Source organism: Carcharhinus amblyrhynchos, chromosome 1 (genome assembly GCF_965287045.1).
Source record: "Carcharhinus amblyrhynchos chromosome 1, sCarAmb.v2.hapA, whole genome shotgun sequence".
Classification (NCBI taxonomy): domain Eukaryota; kingdom Metazoa; phylum Chordata; class Chondrichthyes; order Carcharhiniformes; family Carcharhinidae; genus Carcharhinus; species Carcharhinus amblyrhynchos.
In genome coordinates, this window is record NC_137324.1 from 164213862 (window position 1) to 164233825 (window position 19964).

At 43.6% G+C, this 19964-nt stretch overlaps 1 protein-coding gene across 4 annotated transcripts in view; it reads left to right on the top strand.

Annotated features, from left to right (window-relative positions):
• The window catches only part of LOC145346972 (uncharacterized), a 464774-nt gene that overhangs the window by 358611 nt on the left and 86199 nt on the right, over window positions 1-19964 (top strand). For 3 of the 4 annotated variants that reach the window (XM_080194853.1, XM_080194862.1, XM_080194868.1), the window contains exons 1-3: window positions 4040-6405; window positions 9793-9959; window positions 14505-14652. In XM_080194853.1, the coding sequence (XP_080050979.1) occupies window positions 4117-6405; window positions 9793-9959; window positions 14505-14652 (2604 nt within the window). In that variant the 5' untranslated portion in view covers window positions 4040-4116. Of the gene's footprint in view, window positions 1-519; window positions 586-4039; window positions 6406-9792; window positions 9960-14504; window positions 14653-19964 lie in introns of those variants that run through there. The other variant, XM_080194876.1, reaches the window with a different exon arrangement.

A 19964-nucleotide genomic window follows, 5' to 3' on the forward strand; every position in this document is an offset into this window, starting at 1 on the left:
ACTGAGCTTTTAATCTCCGTTTATTGGAACACTGCAACGATTCTGGGAACTGTATTGTTGCCTTTACATACCTGCTTCTCCCTGAGTAGCTGTGTTTTTAACTGAGTGGGTATCACTGCTTATTATTAATTAAGCAGTCCACATAAAGGTTATTTTAAGCAAAGCATTGAAGAACTATGGAATATTTTGGGGAGTTGATTGTAGCATCTTTCTGAAAGCTTACTGGAAAATGATTGTAGGTTGCTTTGAAAACAGAACTGCACCCCCTAGCTTGCAGAGTAAGAACAGGATCTTTTTAAATTGCCCGATAACTCATCGGCAAGAAAATTGCCAATTACTCAACAAACTAATTTAGAAATAAAACTAGAAAGCTTTAACGTTACTGTGTAGGTTTGAGTGCACAACACATTGTTCCCCGCAATGAAACAGAAACCATCTATGCTTATTACTGCTTTCCATTTGCACATTACAGGATGTGTTTGGTTATTCTCTAACAATCTGTGGTTTGTTCCCCCGCAGAGAATTAAAGAATTGGAAGACAAGATAGAAATTCAAAAAAGACAAATCAAAGAGATAGAAGAAAAGGTGAGAGCTAACAGTCGAATTGACAATTTTTATTATAAAATTAATTGCATGTTTTTATGTATTTTAAATTAATTGTGAATAGACCAGTAACAATAAACACTTGAAAATATTGTCAATTTATAGTATTGCAGATAAGTGCGTTTATTTACGTACATTATTAGACTTTGATCTGGTGCTAACATTTCTCTCTTCTTTAAACCTCTCCTTGCTCCTCTCTTTTTCTCCTGCTCCCACTTGTCTCCTTTACTTTCTGTTGGATTTTTATGTTTCCAGTTTTTGTTTCTATTTCTGTTTTTCTCTTTAGCTTTTATCCTCTGGCCCTGACGGCCAATCTGCTGAAGCACAGGTTAGTGGGCGATACTTACTACCTGATTGTACCTGATCCCTAAGGGGACTTGCTGGGCCGTACTGAGTCAGTCTGTACTAGAAGAATGACCCTCTTATGAAGTTGATGTCCCTGATTGCTCTTAGCACTGAATGTCCTGAGCCCTGAATGAGATTTTAAGCACTTTTTAGATGGCGAGATATTCAACTGAACATCAAGTACCCTTTGTAAAAGGTGATTAAATATTCCTACTGAGCATTAAAACTGATCAGCTAAAATGGTTTGATCCAGGACAAACTTGTTGCATTGTTCAATCTCATGCAATCTCATCCATTACGTGAGGGGTGGATCATGGAAAGGCCTGTTGACCTCGGGCAGGATTTTTCAGTTTCGGGATGAGCGAGGCTGTAAACTCTCACCCATTAGAAAGTGGGTGATTTTACCCATTTAGGTTAGAAAATGAGTGATATTAAAAGATGTGTCTCAGCTTGGTTTTGAATGATAAGAAATCTTTTTCAATCAAATGAGCCATAAATATGGGGCTGGATTCTATAACCCTTCCCTGCCAGGTGTGTTTTAGGTGCGGCGGTGGGGGACACCATGTTCCCGCTCAACAGAATCCCCATAATAGGGGGCCGCCACTGAAAAAACATGGGCAACGACCTTATTACCAATTAATCCTATTTCACACTACGCACGTCATAAGAGCTTTGGCATGGGCAGCTGGGTGAGAAGTCCACTTTTGAAAGAGGCTTTGGAATCACAGGAAGGAAGGGAGCAACGTGTTTGGAGGCGTGGGGGGGTGTGCCCATTGCACATTGGGGGCAGCCCCCCCCCTTTGTTCCTCCCCACCTGACCTTTAAGATCCAGCCCTTTACCCCTCCCTCACCTCTCCCTCCAACTCCCCTTTAGCTGATATGGCTCTGGGACCTACTGATGTTCTTCCTGGACCTCATCGCAGTGCCCGCTACTCGGTTCTGGTGCTGCTGAAACTACTGGAGCTGTTGGCCAATTGGATTGGCTGGCAGCTCTGGGGGGAGTGGGATTTCCTCCCACCGAGGGGCAGATGTCCCACTCTCAGTTGAATATTCCAGTGCAATATTGCGCTGGGGCGAACTTTTGTTTTTGGGTCCATCGGCTACCAACCAACTCTTAGAACAGGGGGTAGAGCAATACGAATCCTGCTGTCCCACCACCTGTGAAATTCTACCCATAGATTATTTTCTTGAATAACGTAGCATGCAGGGGTTATTTAAATGCAGAGCTAATGTACATTTAAGGATTTGTCCAATGTGAAAACTTTCTCTTCGATTGTAACTGCAACATCAGCAGGCTGTGCAAGGGTGTTAAAAAATTTAATACTGGGACCAAGTCCTCAACACAGTGCACATTTTCTTTGATGTTGACTGAAGGCAGTGCATCTGAGTGCCCTGCCGTGCAGGAGCAGGACATTTCATTAACGTATTTTAATTGTGCTCCCACACGGTGTAAAGTGCTGTATTAGTTTCCCAGAGATTGGGCAATCCAGCAGTGAATGGAAGATGGGACCCTGCTAGCTCCATGAGGCGAGTGCTTTTTCCAGCACTCCTTGTGGGCCAAGAGGAACTTGACTGCTTCCCTCAGTCCCTCATGGCAGCTTGTGGCCTCCCCATCGTGATTTCTCTCTTCCACTCTGCCCCTTTATCCACCTCCCTATTGTTGAAGGCTGTCAGTAAGCGATTTGGCTGGCTGCCTGCGAGGCAATTAAACTAGAAAATGTTTTATGCTCGCTGGACCTCCCTGTTCCCAGCCTTGTTGGTTTCTTTCACCTTCCCAATACCCTCATTTTTGTCACAGGCGTGTAGTGTTTAGGGTTTCTTGATAACCGAGCCATTTTCTGGCAAGTTAAATGAAGCCTGTCATTGATTATAAATAATCAGCTCCTTTGATATTTATTATGGGGCATGTTCAATATTGTATTAATCTATAGATAAATATATGGAATCTCAACTTAATGTACTTTTAATTCTCGAGTGAGTAGCAGAATTTGCAGCCAACTCTAACTAGGCCTTTGCTTTTAGAGGCCAAATAAAAATTAGGCGGCATGGTGGCGAAGCGGTTAGCATTGCTGCCTCACTGCGCCAGGGACCTGGGTTCAATTCTTGGCTTGGGCCACTGTCACTGTGGAATCTACACACTCTCCCCATGTCTGCGTGGGTTTCCTCGGGGTGCTACAGTTTCCTCCCACAGTCTGAAAGATGTGCTGGTTAGGCACATTGGATATGCTAAATTTTTCCTCAGTGTACCCAAACAGGCACCGGAGTGTGGTGACCCAGAGGAAACCCAAAGGACTCCCCCCCACCCCCACCCCACCCCTGATTGGCTGCTGGTAACCCCAATAGGGTTTGTTTGGTGCATTTCTGGAGACACAGGAGACCCATAAAAGTATCTTTTGATCCCTGAGCCACCATTACATCCTGGTAGGCTTGGAAATAATTGGATTTAAGTAGGCCAGTTCCTTTCCTGTTGCCAGTGGATGAGTGCCTATGTTAGCCCCTTCCTGCTGCTAACTAAATCTGGAACAAATTCCTGCTCCCTGGAGAATCCGAGTGATTCTCCAGGCCCGGCAGCCATCTTATTCACTCAGTAAATTCTGCTCAATATCTGTGAGCATTCCCATGGTTAAATAGCTTCAACTTAAGTACCACTTATGAAGAATAAGAACATGTGAAGAGCAATGCAGCATGAGTTAGTGTCATTAGTAGGTGTGGAGAAGGAAAGTTAATAAACTTGGGCTGTAAAGTTAATACTGAGTAGAAAAATGCCCATGTGGCTTTATAAGAGTACAAGATTTAACCTCTATTTAATAATCCTTTCATCTGCAATTTTTACATTATCTTTATCATTAGACTGCAGGAGAGCTCACAGAAGATAAAACTAAGCGGACAGAGCAAATTTCAAAGTGTACAAAGCAAAATGCATACATTGACGTGGAGGCATTGACCAAATTCCAAGCTTCTACAAAGGACAAACCAGAACACAAGGAGAAAATAGACCCACGTGCACATGTTATGTCCACATTGGAAGATGCCATTCAAAACTTTCCAATATTTATCTACTTACTGAGGAGGAAGATCTTCCTGACGACAATTTGATTTTAAACGATCTAGGAATTGGACAAAAATTTTAATAAAATATATATATATATACACCTGAATGATTTAGAAATGATGGGGAGCAAACTTATAAAAGTGCAGAGCGATAAGGGGAACGGGCAAGATGGTGAAGATAACAGCAGGATGCAATTAAAGGAGCCACACATTTCTGAGGAACCACACACAGAACCGATGACTCCCACAGAACCGAAGGGAGGAGCACATTTGGAGTCTCTTCTGGGGGAGACGGCAGATTTAAATAACCAGACCTTAGCAGAGCAACTCATACAATTAAAGGAAGAAAACAAACACAGTGGTGGCAGGATAGCAGAACTTGAAGATCATATTTTAAAATTACAGAACTTGCACAGCTCGGCAGAGCCGGGGCTCAGGGAAAACGTGGACAATCAGCAGATTTTGGAAGATAAATTGAGGGAGTACGAGAGGGAGTCTGTGGCTTTAAGGAAAAAGTTGAATGAGATGGAGCTTTCGTATCATCGACTTCAATTCGAATGTGATGCCCTCAAAGGCAGACTGGCCTCAGTGAGGGAACTGGACTCACTGGAGTCTCGTAGCAGCGATGAGGAGGCTGAAAGCAAACCGGGTGCCAAAACAGAGCTGCTCCAGAGCCTCAGAAATCTAGAAGGGCTGCTAAAGATCAAGGAGATGAGCGAGAAGGAGCTGACGGACACGGTGGAAGAACTCCGAGGGCAACTGCTGCAAAACCAGGAGGCTCAGAGGCTGCTGAGCTCACGCTGTGCCAAGCTGGATCAGTTGACGAAGCAGAAGGAGGAGGTGGAAAGGCGGCTGGAGGAGAGGTACGGCCAAGTCGAGCAGCTGCAGAAGGAGAAGGAGAGCTCGGAGGAAGAGTACCAGGAGCATGTCAAAATGTTGCTGGAAGAGATCAGACAGCGGGACGAAGCCCACTCCCAACTCGAGGCAATCAACAAGGAGCTGCTCCACAGAATGGGGGAGGCGGACGAGGCCAGAGAGGGCCTCGAATCGAAGATTGCCAAACTGAGGATGGACTTGGAAGAGAGGGTGGAGAGCGAGTTAAAATTTAAGAAGCAATGTGCGGATCTGGAAAAGACCGTGCGGGATTGGGAAGATCTTGAGCAGCAGCTGAACGAGCAGTTTAAACAGGTGGAAAGGAAGCAAACTGGCAAGATTAAAAGTCTTCGCAAACAGTTGGAAGAAAAAGATGACGCCCTGCAGAAGACTTTGCAGGCGCTGGAAGAACTCAAGGAGGGCATCAGGGAGGCAGAGAAGGGCCTCCAGGAAAGGCAGCAACTTACTCCAGAGATTCTCGAGGAAAAGAGGCAGCTGGAGGCAGAGTTGAGCAGAATGGTGGAGGCCGAAGTGGACAAGGCTGGCTTGATTGTGAAGATGAGGAGCAGGTTCGAAACGGAGCTGAACGACAAGAGCAAAGAGCTGGAAGACTTGAAGGATGAAGTGGAAAGGTGGGAGGACGAGGTCACCCGACTGCAGGAGCAACAGAGGCAGCAAGAAGAAGTCAACAGGAAGCTGCTGGAGAGAAACAGGATGCTAGAAGAGATGGCGGGAGATCTGCAGCAAGGGGAGACCAAGATGCTGCAGGAAAAGATCGCCCGCATGGAGAAGCTCATCAGCATGAAAGAAGAGACGGAGGAGAAGCACCAGGCCAGGATCTCCAAGCAGGAGTCCTTGCTGAAAGAAATGGAGGAGACCCAAAGGAGGTTGGCGCAGCGCAACGAAGAAATGGGCACCAGGCAGCGCGGGATGAGTGAGGAGATTCACCGCTGGAAAACCAAATGCTCTCACCTCGAGAAAGTGGAAAGAGAAGTGAAATTTGAAGCCAAGTGCCAGCGAGATAGGATTAAAGAGTTGGAAGTTGCGAAAACCACCTTGGAAGGGCAACTTCAGAGGAAGATCAGCGAGTTTGATGAGCTGGGCTCTTTGAAGAAGAAGGAACTGGCAAGTGTGACGGCGGAGCTCAACAGCAAGATTGAAGAGCTGGAGCTCAAAGAGTCTGCCTGTCAGGCAGCCAAGCACAGCCTGGAAACGCAGCTGAAAAAAAGGATGAAAGAGTTTGACGTTTCTGAGGCGAACGTGAAGAGCCTTCGGAGGAAACTTGAGGAGGCCTTGGAGGAGAAGCAATGCGAGATCAGGAAGGTTGAAAGCAGTATGCGGCAGGAGAAGGCGGCGCTGGAAGCTCAGCTTGTTGAAGAGTCTCAGTTAGTCATGTCTCTGCAGGCCGCGGTTAAAGAGGGATGCCAGCTCTCCCACACGTTGAAGGGAGAGTTGCACAGTAAAGAGGCAGCTCTAAGACTGTTGCAAGAGGAGCACACCATGCTGCTGGAGAGGATTCAAGCTTTGGAACAGGTAGGTGTGACATTCCCTGGGATTGCGAGGGCAGTGACATATCCTGGGAGGGGGTCGGTAACTTGAGTCAGACTTTGAATCTGACTGGTTTCCAATTTCTAGAGTAGAATCGCTACAGTGCAAAAGGAGGTAATTTGGCCCATCAAGTCTGCACCAAGTCTCTGCCAGCGTATCTTACACTGTCCTGCCCCTAAAACCCCACACATTTTCCAATCCACCTAACCTACACATTTGGGACATTAAGGGACATTTTTGTTTACCATGGCCAATCCACCTAACCTTCACATCTTGGGACACTAAGTAACAATTTAGCATGGCCAGTTCACCTAACAGGCACATCTTTGTGCTGTGGGAGGAAACCCATGCAGTCACAGGGAGAATGTGCAAACTCTATACAGTCACCCGAGGCCGGGTCCTGGGTCCCTGGGTCAACCTGCGTCCCTGGTGCTGTGAGGCAGTAGTGCTAACCACTATGCCACTGTGCTGCCCTAAATTTTGCGCAGAGGAGTGTGCTTGCATTCGTGGATGCTTCTTAACTCCGCTGACTTCACGCTTTGTGCAACCTATGGTTCATTTGTGAAGGGGTTCACCCATGTCCGTTCCAGTGGAACTGGTGTCAGCCTGGGTTCCGAGGTCAGGGTCCTGAAGACCCCCAAATTAGAGAGAATTTATCTTAAGTGAAAAGCAGAATAGTGCAGACTCTGGTAATCTGAAAAAGCTGGAAATAGTCAGAAGGCGATGGCAGCATCTGTGGAGACAAACAGTGTTGATGTTACAGATCTGTTCACTTTAATCAGAACTGGAAAAGTTAGAGATATAACAGTATTTGAGCAAAGGGTGGGTGGGACTTCAGCCTGCCACTCCGATATCTTCTATCGGGACTCCATTTTTTCTAGGACAATTTAATTTTCCGTCAATTAGCATCTTATCCCTGCAAAGGCTTCTTTATTGGCCTCTGACAGATAAACTTTGACCTTCTTACAAGAATCTGTGAAACTGCGAGCTTGGCTTCATTGTGTTAAAATAAAGTCAACAACATTCATTGAGGATTTATCCAAATTTGCACTAAGTTCTTACTTTACACAAGAACAGTCAAACTGAATCGGGGCACCATTGTCTTCTAACTTGTTTTCGTCCTAAAGTACAAACTCTGTGGTTATAAATGTTAAGACAGGTGTTGAAATAATGAATTTAATAAGTTTCTTCAGCAAGTGTTTCTGTAGCACTGTTTACATGAATGTTTTAAATTGAATTAATTAGCATTTGACTTCATTGCGTGTAAACCCTGCACGCAGATGCCATCTGTGTTAGCCACGACAATTTTTTGTTGCTGTATTTTACACTACTTGACACCAGCTGTACCAACTTTATATATCTTCACCAAACCAATTAAACATTAACGTACTTGTCACCATCAATGTCAGAAAGGTGTGAAAATATATTATGGGTGTCAGCCATGGCTCTTGCCTGAGTCAGCAGGTTGTGTTGTCAAGTCCTGCAGTACAGCACAACATCTAGGCTATTACTCATTGAATCCCTGCAGGGCAGAAGAGGCCATTTGGCCCATTGAGTCTGCACTGACTCTGACAAAGTATCTTACCCAGGCTCTCTTCCCCCTGCCCCATCCCTGTAACCCCATGCACTTACCATGGCTAATCCACCTAATCCACACATCTTGGGGCAATTTAGCATGGCCAATCCACCCGACCTGCACATTTTTGGACTGTGGGAGGAGACCAGAGCACACGGAGGAAACCAATGCAGCACAGTGAGAACATGCAAATTCCACACACCCGGGTCCCTGGCCACTGTAACATCCTTAAGAGTAATGCTATGGGAGTATTGCATTTTCAGAGTTTACATTGTATAGATGAGCTATTAAACTGAGTCCTGCCCACCCTTTCCTACAGTATGGCTACTGTTTGGGGATCTGTACACTGCTCTTAACAATGTCTTCCTTCTTTTGCTGTTTTTAACCTCCAACCAAATAGGCTCAACATCATCTGAGCCTACATCATCCGCTATTTATTCTTCTTACAAGAAAATCCCCTCACTGACATTTGTCTTTTTCAAAAATACAGTGCAAAGTTCATGTTTATCTGGCAACAGAAGATGAGAGGTTAAGCACAACACCAACAGAAAATGCTGGAAAAACTCAGCAGGTCTGACAGCATCTGCAGAGAGAGAATACAGCCAATGTTTCAAGTCAGGATGACCCTTCGTCGGAGCTCTTATAGTGCATGGGAAGCACTGCTTCACCTGAAAAGAGTGTTTGGGACCAGAGATAGTGAGCAGGGAGGGGGTGAAGGGGCGGGTGTTGCACCTTCTACGATTGCATGGGAAGGTGTTGTGGGCAGAGGGTGAGGTGTTGGGTGTGATGGTGGAGTGGATCAGAATGTCCCAGAGAGAACGGTCTCTGCAGAATGTGGACAGGGGGAGTGAGGGCAAGATGTGTCGAGTGGTGGCATCATGCTGGAGTTGGTGGAAATGGTGGACAATGATCCTTTGAATGCGGAGACAGGTGGAGTGAAAAGTGAGGATGAAGGAGGACTCTATCCTGGTCCTGGGAGGGAGTTTCAGATTACAGCACCCACAGTATCTTGCCTTTATCCAGGAGGTTCAGCACATTCATCCTCAAAACCAAAAGGAAGTGTCAGTTGTAACCTTCAGCCTGAGACCAGACAATGAAGATCCATGTTTTGTTTGTGCAATCAATGAAAATAGATTATCAATAGTATTATGCCAATATTTGTAGTCAGCCCTTGTATTTGGAGTCTTATCGTACAAAACATTACACAAAAGATCAAGAAGGACTTTAAAATCATTGAAATTCTTTGTCACAAAAACCTGGGTCAGAGAAACATTTTCATTTTTGTAAGACTTAGTTTTAAAGGTTGGCTACTCAGTGTTCCCCCATAGGACTGAGACAACATTGGAAGCACTTTGTGTGTGAATCTAATGCGAAGGTATCCTGATGCGATGCCATTGTTGCAGTTCTTTGGAGCTGTAACATTAGAGTGTTCCATCAATATTACATGGCCACTTTGTCCAATGGAACTAACAGTAAGGTCCTTTTATCATGAATAAATAAATGACTCTTCACCGTATTGTGGAGATACTATTCGAGCAGCTGGTCACTGCAATTAACCCAACAGAGACTGTCTCAATGTGAAAATATCTATTCCATCTGAAGACTGAAGTATTTTCAGTAGTGCGACATTTCTTGGGTTCACTTGGCCCCAGTGAAAGACAGCATTGTTTTATCTTCGTATGGATTCCCTGGATGATAAAGTGAAGGAGATTAGTTATCATATTATCTCACCCAGAAAAGATGGAATGGATGTGCTGAACTTTAATGTAACCATTGGTACCTCCTGGCAATTGCAGGATCTGGAGGAGGCAAAGAACGAAGGGTCAAGACACAATGAGTGGGCGACCAATAAGCGTGAAATCAATGTCCTTGACCAGAGATTGGAGGAGTTCGCACAGTCTGAGAAGACCCTCAAACAAGCCATTGACAACTCCAGGAAGACAGAAGCTGCTTTACAAAGAAGGTAAGGACATACAAGAGGTTATGGCACTAATTCTTTTTCTTGGGCGTATCTGGCAATTTCGAACTGGTTCAGGTTAAGGGGCTCTTAGGAGGGGAAGGCCTTATCATCACAAAAATTTCCTGAACTTTGCCTACTCTACTTTAGCGAACATGAGGATTGTTAATTAGCTGGTGATACCGAAACAAGTAAGAGCAATTACAATACCACTTTTATGAGCTTACATTTTTAATTGGTAATGGGTTGAGGGATTATGGGGAGAGGGCAGGAAAATGGGGATGAGGTGCACATCAGCCATGATCAAATGGCGGAGCGGACTCAATGGGCCGAATGGCCTAATTCTGCTTCTACATCTTACAAACTTACGCCTTTATTACAGAATGAGAGGTCACATGACACCAGGTTATAGTCCAACAGGTTCATTTGAAATCACAGGTTTTCGGAGCGCTGCTTCATTGTCAAGTGAAGTATAAAATGGTGCAGGAATTCAGGCAGAATGACCGATTTCCAAAAATCTCTGCAAACAACTGGAACTCACACAGTGAATGATGCATTAAAGACTTTTGGAATTAACAGTAGCTGGATTTTTGATGCTAAGGGGAATGAACCCCAGAGCGTAGCTATTGTGTAGCTATTTCAGTGAACCTGTACAGACACAACAACCTGAATCACTTACTTTTTGTCCATTTATGGGATGTGGACATCACTGGCTAGACCAGTGTTTATTGCCCATTTCTAATAACCTCTGAGAAGGTGGTGATGAGCTGATTTCTTGGACTGCTGCAGTCCATGGAGTGTAGGAATACCCACAGCTCTGTTAGGAAAGGAGAGCCAGGATTTTGACTCAGCAGCAGTGAAGGAATGGAGGTGAAGTTCTGCCTCTGTAGTGAATTTTTAAGGTGGTGGATGGGATGGCACAAAGTGGGCTGCATTTTCCTAGATGGTGTCGAGCTCCTTGAGTGTTGTTGCAGCTGCACTCAACCAACAGAGTTTTCCTTTTCCCCACCCGCGACTTGTGCTTTGTAGATTGTAGACAGTGTGTGATTCTAGACCAGCTATATTGTGGTGCAAATGAAAGCCTCTGGGTGCGATCTTATCTGCCAATCACACCAGGTGCCTGTTCCAGCGAAGTCGGAGAATTTGGCATCCAGCCAGATCTTTGGTCACTGCACCAGGATGGGAAAATCCCGCCTGAGTGAACGGTGGTACGATTCTAGCCTGTGAATCAAACACAGGCTGCAAACTTCTATAGCCGCACTTGCTTGTTGAGTTTTTGGGGAATTAATAGTTATGGAAAGAGTGCAATGGGATTTCATCAGAAGTGTTCCTTGGCCAGCACAAATTTCTGGCAGCCCAAGTGTTTTTTAAAAGAAAGTTTATTTATTAATCACAAGTAGGCTTACATTAATACTACAAGGAAGTTACTGTGAAATCCTCCTTGTTGCCACAATCAGGTGCCTATTTGGGTCAATGCACTTCTCCCAGACTGTCAGAGGAAACCAGAGCACCTGGAGGAAACCCATGCAGACATGGGGAGCATGTGCCAACTCCACACAGACAGTGACCCGATGCAGAAATCGAACCCAGGACCCTGGTTCTGTAAAGTAGCACTGCTAACTAATGTGCTGTCGTGTTGTCCCACAGTGCTACTGTGCTGTGTTAGGGAGAGAAAAAAGGGTATGCAAAGGGGGTGGGAAGCAGCTTAGCTAAAATCTTGCACAGCAATTGAATTACCCTCAAAAATCTGCATGCACAAGTCATGGAAATGCATCGAATGGGTCTGTTACTATTGTACCCAGCAACTTGCTCATTAACACGAGTCAGTGCTACCCAGGCTATTTAGCGGATGCACACCTGGCATGGATATTGGGTGTCTCTGACATTATTTAGCAGTAACCGACACCTCTTAAAGAGGTGGCCATGCTGGTAAAATCAGGGTTTATAGTATTAATGATGTTTGAGAAGCGTAGAATGATAGTAAAAGATAGAATCTGAAGGTATACTGGACTTAGCTTGCAAGAAACCGCCTCGCTCCGGGCACCATCCTGAAAAAATTGGTTCATTTCTGATTTTCAGATATGGTAAGGACAAATCACAATAGTTTCTAGAATCTAGATCTTTGAAGTTGTGACATAGAAATGGTGAAAGGAGTCAGTAACTACACCCTTTTTTAATAACATTTTCTTCTTCGTTCTTGTTATAAAAGCTTCCAAAATGGCAAGCAAGCAACTGCAGGGAATTGGAAATGTCACGAATAGGGAATGAAATGAGAAATTATGGCCCATTAAAGCTTCAGCAACTACGTTCAAATCATTTCTTATGAATACATTGAATCTTTTGCTCAGTGAATTTTGGAAGTCAATATATTGTAAGAATACCAGAAAATCTTCATTAGTGTGAATGTGTCTTTGACGGTTAATAGGGTAGAGTCACTCCATCAGACCCTTCCTTGTTCATGGAATGCAAAGTACATTCATAATTTAGAATGTCACTAAGTCAAAGTGCTGGACTCCTTTTAGATTCGCTTTGGTGGAATTGATTAAAAGGGACGATTGTTAGAGCATGAATTAAAACAATTCTATGGTTTGAATGAAACAAGTCACAGTTGTTCCACCTGAACAGGTTGTGTAGATGAGCTATTTGAATAACAAAAAAAAATTCAACAGTCTACAATGCCAGACGAATGCCTCGGAAGAATTTTTAACTAGAAGGGTCAGATTTAACATTAAAAGGCAGTCTCTTCTGACAATTGAACTGTAATTGTCTATTTTAATTAGTTTTAGGCAATGCACGTGATTTTGTAACATTTTTACCCCCTGCTTTTGTTTCTGAAGAAAGCTCAGGCTGACAATTTTACCTCCTCAGCTTGTTGGGAAATGGATGGATGCAGTTAAAGTGGAATCCAGTTCCTTGGAGATGTGAGCCAAAACACACAGTTGATAGGTGGGGAGAAGGAACCCATGTGGCCTGTTATGTATGTTGGGGCGTGACCCCTTTAAGGGAATGGGTCAGGTAACTCAAGTATGGGATAAAATGCTCAGGGACAGTCCTGAGAGGGCAGTTGTCACTTGGAGTGTGGAGCGAGTAAGACTGCAGTAAAGATTTGTGTTCCATGATGTCTGTTTGTGGAATGACTTCTTGAAGATACACCACATTACTAAAGGATTTAACATGGTCCGTCAAGGCTGCCTCACATTCCTTATGTGTGGAACATCACAAAAGGCCATTCCCCCTGACATACCTACTGCCGCCGCCGTCCCCCACCCCCCTCAACACACTGCCATGGCCAACACCCAGGCCCACTAACAGGAACGAAAAACTCAGGAAAATTCTCCTCCAGCTCCACCCCACCCTCAGCAATTAAATCCAGTTCAGGCAATGGATTGTGTGTTACCTATAGATATCTCGATGGCTCAGTTCCATAGTGTGGCTCTGCTCCCTTTTGAGGGCATGCAGAGAGTTAGTACCCACTACACCGGGCTGCAGCACAATCCAAAGATCTCCAGATAGGCACCTACTTGTCAATCTTCACTCAGCAATGCTGCCAGGATGGTTAGTGTTGCAGTATCACATTGGTAGGCAAGAGGAAAGTTACTCCTCTGAAGTCGGTATGGTTTACATTTGATTTGACCTGGTTTATTATTGTCACATGTACTGAGATACAGTGAAAAGTATTGTTTCTTGTGTGCTATACAGCCAAAAACATAAGGAAGAAGGAAAGGAGAGGGTGCAGAATGTAATATTACAGTCATAGCTAGTGTGCCAAGAAAGATCAGTTTACTATATGGTAGGGTCCATTCAAAAGTCTGACAGCAGCAGGGAAGAAGCTGTTTTTGTGTTGGTTGGTACATGACCTCAGACTTTGGTATCTTTTTCCCAATGGAAGAAGGTAGAAGAGAGAAAGGGTAGCTTTTCTAGCTACGCTTGCATCAAGACCAGAAAATCCCGCCTGAGGTCAATGGACCTTTGCATGGTCCGTGTCCGACCCGTTGCGATTCCCATGGCAGGCGAGACGGGAAAATTCCAGTCTATGTATGGAGTGCGTGGGGTCCTTGATTATGATGGCTGCTTTTCCGAGGCAGTGGGAAGTGTAGACGGAGTCAATGGATGGGAGGCTGGTTTGTGTGATGGACTTTGTGGTCTCTTGTGGTCTTGATCAAAGTAGGAGCTGTACTGTGATACATCAGGAAAGGATGCTTTCTGTTGTGCACCTGTAAAAATTGGTGAAAGTTATAATATTCGATGGGGCAGGTTAATGTGAGCCTTACCCTGAACGTGTCTGAATTCTACTTGGCAAATTAATGTGAACTTTAATTCAGACAGTTTCAGGGTAAGGCTCACATTAACTGCCTCATCGAATATTACAACTCTCACCAATTTTTACAGGTACAACATAGAAAGCATCCTTTCTGGATGTATCACAGCTTGGTGGTAATGGTTGATGTTCTCAGCAAATCAAAAAACATAAAAATCCAGCAAAAATACTTAAATAGAACTTTTTTCTTTCTTGTGGCTCCATATGCTATTGGTTCCTTTATTTCTTTATAGAATTCAAGAGTTGGAACTGTCAGAACAAAGGCTCCTGGATAAAATCAATGAGTTAACTTCCAAATCACAGCAATCATTGGCCAGCGATCCACAACTGACAGGAAAGCTTCGAAATCTGCAAATTTCTGAGAGAGGTCTTAGAATTACGGTAAAGTTCATTTTAAACCCTCGTCTTCCTCTATGCTTGCTCCTGTGAAGTCTCTGTCTTTAATTGTCTTTAATTGTCAATTATCCAATCCTTCACCCATATGATGATTCTCTATTGTTGGGGAATAGATCATAAGGATTTTGCATTGATGGTAGAACGGGGTAAGGAGTAGGTAGCCCATCGAGTCAGTCCCAAACAGTTATGGACACCACAGTCCCCATTCAGCAGCACCCCCTCCCCACCCCAACGCAACCACAGCAGCAGAATCAGCACTCTGCTGGAAAAGGTTTTAAAAACTCTGGACTAAATTTTGAAAGAAAATGTCTTTGGAAATTTGTCTGTGATGTCCAAAGGTGATTCACTAAATTTCAACAGAAAACTGGGAAACATATAGAATCCCTACAGTGCAAAAGGAAGCCATTTGAAACATTGAGCCTGCACTGACTCTTTGACAGAGCATCTTACCCAGGCCCTATCCCCGTAACCCCACATACTTACCCAGCTAATTCCCTAGCCTATACATCTTGCGACACTAAGGGACAATTTAGCAAGGCCAGTCAACCTAACCCGCATATCTTTGCACATCCCCCAGTATCCGGGCAGCTTCTACATGTAGATATCAGGAACTCATTCACCATCTTCTGAACATTTGCTATGAATTTGTACTCACTGCACAAGTCACCAACTTGCTCCATTGGTTGCTGACTGTAAACAGTTGCAGAATAAATCCTACTCCAGGAACACCTTGTCCTTATCTGAAGTTAAAGCTCACATGTGTTCTTGTAGACACTATTTGACTGCAACCTGTTACAGGCACTGGACTAACTTATCCCTCCACTGCCCCTAACTCGAGGGTAGTGACGGCAATTGAATTAATTGCCCTCAATTGTGTTTTGCAAGCACACAAGGTATGTATTGGACCTTCTCCATACAATTCAGTATCTTGTGAAATTGTGCATTTACATGCAGATCTTAGAAAGTTACTCACTGCATTAAACTTCTGTATGAAATCCTAATCAAAAATTTGCTGTCGAGTGCAATCCAGATGACAGGAGGCTTTGTAGCCATCCAATCAAAAGGGAAAATGAAGGCTCTTTTTTGGGCATGGGCTTTTACTGACCTTAGGATCTGGCATTCCCTCCCTAACGGCACTGTGGGTCAACCCACAGAACATGGGCTGCAGTGATTCAGGAAGGTGGCCCTTCTTAAGGGCAATTAAGGAAGGGCAATGCCATTGATGCCCATGTCCAACGAATGAATAATTAAAAAAAAAGTAGAAGCTGTGTTTTCACAATAAACCTGACAGACACTATAAATGTAAACACAATACAAATGGCATTGAAAGAATTGAGGCGTTTCAGAAATGCCAGTCCAGATGCTTATAAAATCTTTGAGATGCCAAATAAGAGATGATGGTCCAGATTTTTATCACGGACTGAGTGCTTTTCCATTGTGATAAAAATAGTGGAACTGCCTAAAAATCGCAAGTGCCTTCATATCCTTCCAACACTTCCCATTTTCATGGGGGTCGGAATGTTTTGCGCATGCACAATTCGCAGAGGTAGGTAGCCATCTGAATTGTCAACTGCCTTTAATCAAGTTAGATTTTGGAATATCTGATGCATACAGATTTGACCCGGGTCTGGATTTTGCCATGACAGAGGACCTCACCATCGTCACAAAAATCCCAGAAATGAACTGAAGAATCTAAGCCCTGTTTCATTTTAATCAATAAGCTGGGGCAGCATGGTGGCAGACTGGTTAGCACTGCTGCCTCACAGCAGGGACTCGGGTTCGATTCCCGCTTGGGTCACTATGTGGAGTGTGCACGATCTCCCCATGTCTGCGTGGGTTTTCTCTGAGTGCTGTGGTTACCTCCCACAATCCAAAAATGTGCGGGTTAGGTTGATTAGCCATGCTAAATTGCTCCATAGTGTTAGGGGGGATGTTAGATTAGTTGGGTAAATATGTGGGATTGTGGGGATGGGTCTGGGTTTGTTGTCGGTGCAAGCTCAATGGGCTGAATGGCCTCCTTCGGCACTGTCAATATTCTTGCTTGGAAATCAAATTGAAAAATAACTCCAATCAATCTTATCTTGATATGTAGAACATGATGTTCTACTAATTTTAGAATACTCAAATGCTTTATGTTGCACTCATGGTCAGAAGAAAAGTGCAGTAACAATGGAGTCATACTGCTTTGAATTCTGTCATTGTTTTGATCTTATTTACAGAATGACAGTAGAGAAAGATATGTGTTTACAGCGAAATTGTAGATGTCTATTGAAGAAAGGCATTTGTAATTTTGCTGTTAAGAGTGACTCGTAGAAATCTTCCTAGTTACTCCCATTTGCAATTGTACTGCCAAACACTATAGCATTGTCCATTGGCTGTAGCTGTGCCATCATCAATACTTAGGCTAAGAAGCTTCCTTCATCCATTGATGAATGAGGCAGATAAATTGCATGCTTATGTCAGTTTCTATGGTTATTTTTTCCTGAAACAATTCACGAGCTCTGCATCAAGCAAGGCTGAAAGCTAGTGGTTTTTGCTACCAAATAAACCTATTGGACTTTAACCTGGTCTTGTGAGACTTCTTACCAAGGAAGGCTGAACAGATGACTCTCCCTTTCTTACCGCCTGCCTTAGGAGTATTGAAGGATTGACTGATTAATAATTAACCTGTTTGGCCACATTATGAACTCGCTGGGTCTCAAAGCCAGAGCCTCTGACTCGGAGGCAGGGACACTATCCACTGCACCACAAGACCTCCCTCAAAATTGGGATGGCATATTTCTTAATTTACTCAGTAAGAAGTCTCACAACACCAGGTTAAAGTCCAACAGGTTTATTTGGAATCATGAGCTTTCGGAGTGTTGCTCCTTCATCAGATGAGTGGATGAAGGAACAGCGTTCTGAAAGTTTGTGATTCTAAATAAACCTGTTGGACTTTAACCTGGTGTTATGAGACTTCTTACTGTGCCCACCCCAGTCCAACGCCGGCATCTCCACATCTTAATTTACTGTTAGAAAATAACACAAGAATCCACAGTACCAGGAGTTATACAATTTTCCCATATTACTGAATGTCAGTGTTAAGTGTCTACCTTTGTATGCATGTGAGTGACTGTCCTTTTCAAAAATTAAACTAACAAAAGGCTGGCAATCAGGCTCTCTGTCTGCTTCCTAATAAATTTTCTGATGTCCGTTTTTCACCATTACTTTATTGTTTGCTTTCTTTGGTTTTATCCCGAAAGATAAAGCCGCGTTAGTCCCTGGTGACTGTAGGCTTTGGGGGGTTGCTAACTTGTGGTGATTTAACGTGAGGATCACCACACCTCAGGTGAGGGATAAGATTGAAAAGGTGGAATAACCTCAACTGGGACAGGAATTGAACCCATGCTACTGGCATCACTCTGCATCACAAGCCAATTGTGCAGCCAACTGAGCTAATCCTGAAACACGATAGGACATTGACAGAAAGGAGCACTGAATTTGGTCAGTGATGAATAAATGAAAACATTGTTAATGTCTCCGTTTCTGATGCCAACAACCAGCCCACTAGAAAATGCTGTTATATTATTATTTTCTTTTGACCCCAGATAGTGAATAAAAAGAGTAAAGAATTGTAAAAAGACACAGATGAGTCACAGCATGCTCTTCATGCAGAGAAGTCCTTTTTTTATTGCTTTGTTATTTGAAGTATCAAAGATCTGGTTAGAAATGAAGATACCACAGGGGATTTCTTGCCCAAGATATTTTAGTGCTAAAAAGAGAGCAAGTAAACTGACTCAGAGATACCAAGAGAATTAGAGGACAAATATGCCCGTCCATGAGTGTTTTGGTAAAAGTGAGCATCGTGCAGTATTAATGGAGCCAAGTCCCATCTTCACAGTAAGGACATCCTCTGTAATGTCATGTGACACAAAGTGTGCTAGATTAAGGACAGATCCAGCAGCACAAAGTGAAGTGCCTATGAAGTGTATTAAGACTCAGACCAGAAAACTCCAAGGTGTTTGTGAAGTGAGCCTGGACCCTAAGTTTTACATTTAATTGTGGTGAGCTTAAAGTGTTTCACTCCAAGAATGATTCAAATGACCCACTAGGAAGCTTTCATCAAACAAAGTTTATTAAAGAACATAGTTAAAATATAACAAAAAGAATTAGGATAACTTTTACCAATTACAAGATTTAAACATGACTTCATACAATCCTTAACAGCTAGCTATCTCTGTTGTTCCAAGTCAAATACCATCCCACAGCCATACACCCTTCTTCAGACTTAGCACAAAAAACAAGTATATTCACATGACGCTGGATCTTTAACTTTTAACACCTGCTGTGTAATTGGCCCTTTGAATGTTGGGTCAACTCTCTGAGGCTCCCTAGCATTGGAACTTGCAGAAAGTTCTTGGAGAGAGAGAGAGAGAGAGAGAGCAAGCGACATTGCCTTCTTTTATCAGCTCCTGGCAGCAACTGAAAAATGAAACTAAAAGCTGGACTTTTCTGTGAAGCATAGCTGTCCTGAACCATATGATGAGACCTGTCAATCAACTTCAATTAAACTCCATTTAGCAATCCCAGGGGACACATTAAATCTACAGAAACTGCATTAGTCTCGATTAAAAATAAACATGATGTCTGTTACATTTGCCTCAGTAGCAATGAAGGTAACTAGCTACAGACAAATTCCAGGAACCATCCTGCAGAGAAACATAATTAAAACACATTCCTTAAAGGCACAGTATCGTCACAGGTACCCTGACCCATCAACAGCAGTATTGTATTCTACCACAATCTGTAACCTCATTTGTCTTATCCCTGCCACAAGAAAATTTATTTATTAGTGTTATAAGTAGGCTTACATTAACACTGCAGTGAAGTTACTATGAATATCCCCTAATTGCCACACTCCGGCACCTGTTTGGGTACACTGAGGGAGAATTTAGTATGGCCAATGTACCTAACCAGCATGTCTTTCAGATTGTGGGAGGAAACCGGAGGAAACCCATGCAGACATGGGGTGAACGTGCAGACTCCGCACGTACAGTGACCACAGCTGGAAATCAGACCCAGGTCCTTAGCACTGTGAGGCAGCAGTGCTAACCACTGTGCCATCTTTTCAGAAGAGTACCTTAATCATCAGAATTCTCTTTAAGATTGGTGCCTCAATTCGTCACAGTAATTGATGAGCATTTGAAATTCAGTTAACGTATATCACAATCTTTAGGTAAAGATTTAATTATTAGTTTTCTGCCACTTGACAGTTCCCACTTGTTCTCAATCCAATTGCTGGTGCCTGACCTTGTTCA